The 6,723-nt window shown below is 47.4% G+C and overlaps 1 protein-coding gene across 1 annotated transcript in view; it reads right to left on the bottom strand.

Moving 5' to 3' along the window:
- Positions 1–1,666: 1,666 nt before the first annotated feature.
- Positions 1,667–6,723, bottom strand: part of KCNS1 (potassium voltage-gated channel modifier subfamily S member 1) — a 9,206-nt gene continuing 4,149 nt past the window's right edge. Inside the window, exon 4 of the mRNA XM_017541201.2 lies at positions 1,667–4,660. Coding sequence (XP_017396690.1) covers positions 4,190–4,660 — 471 coding nt within the window. The 3' untranslated portion in view covers positions 1,667–4,189. The remainder of the gene's footprint in view (positions 4,661–6,723) is intronic.

Here is a 6,723-nt window from a genome sequence, read left to right on the forward strand (position 1 = left end):
ACAAAGTAGGCAGAAAGGAATGCAAGCAACTCTATGGAATTCCCTGGGGAACCTTCACATGCCAGCAGGACTAAGAAGTGCTCAGATTCTCTAGGAATAAAGGTTTAGGTTACCCCATCAAACAGAGAATCCCTACCAACTAAAGTGCTGGCCAAAGGCAGGGCGGGTCATGACACGGCTCACAGAGAAGGGATGTTATAAATGTCAGTGGCAGCCTTATGACCATAATAGGAATGAGGACATAGCAATGCCCTGTTTTCCTCCTTGCTGTGTTTTTCTTTTTCTTCCCTCTAGTATGATATACAGGGTATGCCGGTGGCAGTTACATTTACCATTTATTCATTATATCACAGGACGCTGAGACAGGATTAGTGGTACCAGTGGAAGAATAAACATATAGCTGGATTCATGAACAGGATATGCCCCATGGGGTGAATTTCCATTGGGGAGATCAGTATGTTTTTGGTTATATATAAGAAAGTTTCCTTATTTTAGAAACATGCATAAATCTGTGTGTATGGGAAAAGGATGGGAGTGTATGACATGCTATTTTCGCCTATTAATACCTTTCACCTTGATTTTAGTGACAATACGGGGTCTTTTCTTTGGGTAAGTACATTTCCTCCAACAGCCGCAAATATGAATATGGTGCCTTGCCCTCCATTCCTCCCGAGAGAGGCATATGACTCAAGTGAAATCAGACTCTTTCCTGGGATTGGAACTGTGAGCAGGATGATACAGGGAAGGAAGGTGACTGGAGGCAGATCATGTGGGTGGCAATGTCTTCAGCAGAAGGTTCATGAGTCTTGCTACTGAGGTCCCTAGAGCTCCCCTCATTCCTATATTTCCTGAGGACTTGTCAGTCAGCTCTTCCTTTGACTGGGTGAATTTCACAGATACCCTTCTGTAGTGGGCTAAATGGTGACCCCAAACATACATCCATATTTTAATCTCTGGAACCTGTAACTGTTAACCTTATTTGGGAAAGGTTCTTTTTGCAAACATGATTAAGTTAAGGATCTTGAGATGAAGTCATCTTGTATTATCCTGGTGGGCCTAAATGTCATCAAAAGTGTCCTTATAGACAGAGGCATTGGAAGATTTGACATACACAGAAAATGAAGTGATATTGAAGGCAGAGACCTGAGTGATGCAGCCACAGCCAAGTAAAGCCAAGAATGTTGGCAGCCACAACAAACTAGAAGAGAAAAGGAGATTTCCCTCTAGAGGCTCCTGAGGGAGGATGGCCCTGCCGACACTTGATTTTGGATTTCCGGCCTCCATGACTGTCAGGGAATATATTTCTACTGTTTTAAGCCATCAAGTTTGTCTGAATTTGTTACAGCAGCCACTGGAAACTAATACATCTTCCAATAAATTGATTTTTTACTTAATGTCAGTTTCTGTTGCTTATACCCCCAAACTCTAATTGTTAACAGTTATTCATCATTTAATTATTTAATAAATGACCCTTTTTGACCAAGTTTGTTCCAATTGAATTCCTGTCACTTGCAACCTGTTTGTGGCTGGCACAACCAGAATGTCTGTGCCAAATCCAAGACTAGAGCCTGAGAATGTGGATTCCAAGTCACCCCACATATTGGCCACCCTCTCCAATCATTCAGACAGCATGTCAGGAAGCCATCTCCATACAAGCAGAAACATGTCCTGGGGCCCAGCTCTTTATTTGCATAATGGTTTTCATTGATACATGGGAAGGGGAGCAAGTTGTTGCTTTTCTGCCAGGACCACACATGGCCCATGGTGAGCTGAGGCCAGATGATTCTTTCTCAAGCTTTCCCTACGCCAGTATTAGGCACCTGCTTGTAGGGTCAGAAAATTTGGAAGCCATCTGGCTTCTTGGTGTGTTCAACAAGACCATAGAGTGATACATGCAGCCCTTCTGATCTACCCCTAACCTGGGTTCAGCTGGGCCTAGATGTAAGGAGCTGAGTGTGCAGAAGGGCTGGCATGCGTGCGGTGAATTCATGAGAGGCCCCTTCCTGCTTAGCTCCATGCTGTTCCAATCTGGAGACTCAGAATCCATGCATATGTAGGGGACCCACTATGTACTAGGCTCTGTATATGACACACACCTTTACACATGCCATTCTCTCTGCTTGGAGTACTTTCCCCTAGAACCTCATCTGTGTAATTAGCAATTTATCATTTGGATGGAGGTTAGATTGTCACTTGCTCAGGAAAGCTTCTCACTTTCTTGGGCAGTGGTCCCTGATACATATATACACCTATACTTAGTAGAGCTCACTGTGATGTATGCATGTGATTATTGCATTAGAGTCTATCTTCCCTACTAGTCAGTAAGCTTTATGAGTATGGGATATATTTTTCCACCACTGTATTTCTTGAGACTAGTAAGCAGTCCATAAGTCAGAGGCCAGTAAATCAGAGCAGCTGGGCATAACACAGCAGCATGTGTGTCTGTTTGTGGGTGGCAGCGGCAGAGGGACACTATGGGGAACCTGAGAGTGCATGCCTCATGCAAAGGCATTCAAATTCTTAAAATATAATAAAAATACTGTTGGGCTAAGCCAAAACATGACTGCAGGCCACACACGAAGCCTCAGTTTAAGACTCTTCCAATGGGTATTTGTTGAGTGAGTGAGTGAAGAACCTACAAGGAAGACATTGTAAAAACTTCAAGAACCAAGCAGGGACAGGGCAGGCAGAGCTGAATGTACGTTTTCAGTCTTGTTCACACCTTTTTGAGGGCCAGGTCTCTCTCTGGCTATCTCCTGTTTCCCTTCTGTGCTTGGCACCCAGTGGGCTCTAGGAATTGGTTGATCTATTCAACATTTACTAAACACCTACTCTGCACCAAGCCCAGAGTTCAACCAGACAATGTCTTCCATCTTGAGGCTCCGGTGATGGCACAGAGATAGCTACAGTCAGACAATAGCACAGTGCTGGGTGCTGTAGCCACAGTATGTGGAAAGGGCTACTGGACCACCTCCTCTGACTTTCTCAGCAAGTGGAGAGATTTGGCAGGTGAGTATGAGAGACATGCTCCCAGGAAGGATGGGGGGCTGGAGCTGGCCAGAAGGGACACAACTCTCGCATATGGGCCTGGATGGGTACTCTAGGTAGGGCTGGACGTCTGTGTGATGGGCAGAAAGGAACTGCCAAGGTCAGACTGGGGGGATCTGGGAAGCCAGTGTTCATACATAGCAGGCCTCTGCCACCAACATTTCAGAGCTGAGCTGGCTTTAAGTTAGAGACCCTTCTGCTCCACTTGGCTTTCATTCCCCTCTGGGTCACAGATTGTGACCATTTGACAGAAGGGCTAGAATCTGGACTTGGGGGCAGGGATTGGACCACTTTACATAGCAGGTCCTGGCACAGCCAGGTCTAGATCTCAGGCCAGGGCTCCTTCAGATTGTCTATCGGCCCTGGAGGAAGGTTGGAAGATTATTGCTTAGCAAATCTTGCATACTAGCTAATGAGGCAAGTACAATACTATTGTACTTCCTCCCAAGACTCATCCTCCTTCCTTCCAGGACTCATCTTTGAGAGCTAATTCCTGTTGGAAGCTTCTAGAAAAGAACCACAGCTGAGATCCAGAGTTCCTATATCCAGATCCCCTGTATGGACCTTTCCCTGGCTCTGAAAGGGATTTCTTACCTTGTGGATCAACTCTGGGGATTCAAAAATCCCCCGAAACCACATACAAACATTGTGAGGGCAGAAGAAAGATGGAGTTGATGGGGCATTGCTCTGGGCCCACCAACAAGCCTACATTCCAAGCCTGACTCTGCCACTTCTAATGATGTGATGTCTGGGAAAGTCATTGTTCATCTCTTAGCCTCAGTTTCCTCATCTGTTAAGTGGGGATAATTCTCTTTCTCCAACACAGGGCCAAACATGACCTGGCTCATATGTAGGAGGTGCTCAGGAATAATTAGCATCCTTCCAACTTCCTTCCCCTGGCTCATGCCTGCTTCATGGATGGCTTGGAGGCAGGCTTACAAAGCTTTCTGAGTTGCTCGCAGAATCTCACAGAATCTAGGGTAGCACTGTCCCGCCCTGGGCCTTTGGAGGAAGGAATGCAGCTTTTGAATCTCATTGCTCAGGACAGCGTGAGTGATCCTGAGAGGCTCACTACCATGAAGAACTTTAGCTGGGGAGGAGTCTCTGTAGGGGCATGGCAGGGGGTCACGGATCCCTGGTTTTAATACATCTGAGTGTGTGGAGGCTCACTGGGGGCCTGGGTCTCTAGATCTGCGGACCGTCCCTCCTGAGAAGTCTCTCGGGATGTCTCCAGTGACGCCTCCGACACCCCATCAACGCTGCTCAGCAAGTCCTCAAACTCCTGGTGGTTGCTGTTGCGCACGGCTGCCTCCAGAGCCTTCTGGCGCCGGTAGAAGTGGGAGAACTTGTTAAAGATGATGGTGATGGGGAGCGCAACCACCAGGATGCCCCCTAGGATACAGCCTGAGGCTGCCAGCTTGCCAGCCACCGTCACTGGCACCACATCCCCATAGCCCACAGTGGTCATGCTCACTGTGCCCCACCACCAGCAGGCCGGGATGGTGTCAAAGCCCACATGCTCCTCCTTTTCAGCTGTGTAGGCCACACCAGAGAACACTGACACACCCACGGCCAGGTACAGCAGCAAGATGCCCACTTCACGGTAGCTGTGCTGAAAAAGAACATAGAAATCCAAGTCAGAGTGGATGGGCTTAGAGCCCTGGTATGAGGCATATGGGGAAACTGAGGCCCAGAGAGTATAAGGGACAGGTCCAAAGTCACAGAGCAAGATAGAGCTGGTGCCAAGACCCAGGTCCCCTGACTCCAAACTAAGATATTTCAACTATAGTTGGCAGTAAAACTCCCTGGTATTGAGCACAGGCCTAATTTCTGTTGTCCAAGGTATCTGCTAGGATACAGCTGTGTTTTCTAACTCAGGGGTTACTGGTGGCACCACAGCCAGGGAATGAAGAGCTTGTGATTTTTACACTGTTGCAGAACCAAGAGAACCATAGTTTATATTACACCGTGCAAAGAGTTGGTTTCATGTACTTTTGACTGGTCTGAAAAGTATCAAAATATCTTTTGCTCCTCAAGGAAGCTGAGAGGACATAAGTTGTGGACCACCCACAGAATTCACTTTCCTATCGCCCTGTATGTTTGCTTTGTCCCTGAAGCCAACCTCTAGGGCAGTGATTCTCAAACAGGGTAGTCTTATCCCCCACAGAGGGACATTTGGCAATGTCTGGAGACATTTTTGGTTGTTGCAACTGGGACAGGTGTGCTACTGTCCTCTAGTGGGTAAAGGCCAAGGATGCTGCTAAACATCCTAAAATGTACAGGGCCGCTCCCACGTCAAAGAATTATCTGGTCCCAAATGTACATAATGCAAGGCTGAGAGCCTCTACTCTAGAGCAGAGTCTCTCCAACTTTAATACCTGGAGGAATCATGCAGGGGTCTTGGCAGAACCCAATAGTCTGGGGTAGGGCCAGAGAGTCTACATGTCTAGGAAGCTTCCAAGTGATAAGAAAGCTGCTGGTGATCAAGGGCCTCACTTTGAGTAGCAAGGCTCTCATTTGGAGTATTTACACCTGCATCTTAGACCCTGGCAGTCCTGATCAATAATACTCTTCTCCCCCCACTGAAGACAAAACTAGTCAGGCCCTGGCTCTGCATGGACGAGGCAGGGCAGCATTCTGGGGCATAGGGATCTTCCCTGGGGAGATGCTGAGCTTAGGGGGTCTAGCAAATGGAATTCCTTGTACCTGCCCAGTGCCCTAGGATTCTGCCTAGGTCATCTGCCAGCACCCAGTCTTCTCCTGGCTGCCCTGTCCCGCTGACATGCAAGAGGCTGTACTAAGCCATGGGTGGAAGGGATCTTTTAACACCATCTGGGGATTATCAGCAGGGTTGCATGGAGCTTTAGGAGAAAGAGCATGAGGTGCTGGAGCCAGGCACAGCTGAGTTCTTCTCTGGGCTCTATTGCTTATTGAGAAACTTCCAACAAGCACTGTCACCTCTTGGAACGTCGGTTTCCACATCTGCAAAGCAGTGACAACAACACTTACCCCTATTTAAACCTCTCACGAGGTCTCCTATACCTTCAGGACTAAGTCCAAAATCATGGGTCAAGACTTCATGGCTTTGCAGTACCCTGCCCCACTCACCTCTTCAATCTCATCTCTGGGAATCTCCTTCCCTCCACGTCCCCCTCCCGGCATTCATCCTGTTCTCTCTCCAGGGCTTGGCACACACTGTTCGCCTTGCCTCCCTCTTCAAACCAGGCTAATTTCACCCCCTTAAGTGCAAGCTTGCAAGGGCAGTGATTCATCCCCAGTGCAGCACCTGGCACAAGGAGGATGCTCAGTAAATTGCAACCAGGCTTTAAAGAGCCAACCCTCCAACCTCAGCTTCTTCATCTACGGGAAGAAAATAACTAATAGCATCTTCCTGAGGAAGTTCTCCCAAGAACTAAATTGATAATGGATGTGAAATTGGCACAGATTTAGTGCTAAGTGTTAGCTCCTTGGGCTTCTAGACTTTACCTATTAAGAGTGACCTATGACTATCAGAGCCCCCGATAATGCCAGAAGAAAGGCTCTAGTGGAAAGCCAGTTAGCATCCTGCTTTGCTCATCTTTGTGCTAGATATTGTGATCTTTGTCTTTTTTCTTTCTTTTGAAAAAGAAAGACAAAGCTATGCAGTTTTCTCCTCAGGAAATAGAGATAATGGTA

The sequence above is a fragment of the Cebus imitator genome, unplaced genomic scaffold (assembly GCF_001604975.1).
Source record: "Cebus imitator isolate Cc_AM_T3 unplaced genomic scaffold, Cebus_imitator-1.0 Scaffold132, whole genome shotgun sequence".
Lineage (NCBI taxonomy): Eukaryota > Metazoa > Chordata > Mammalia > Primates > Cebidae > Cebus > Cebus imitator.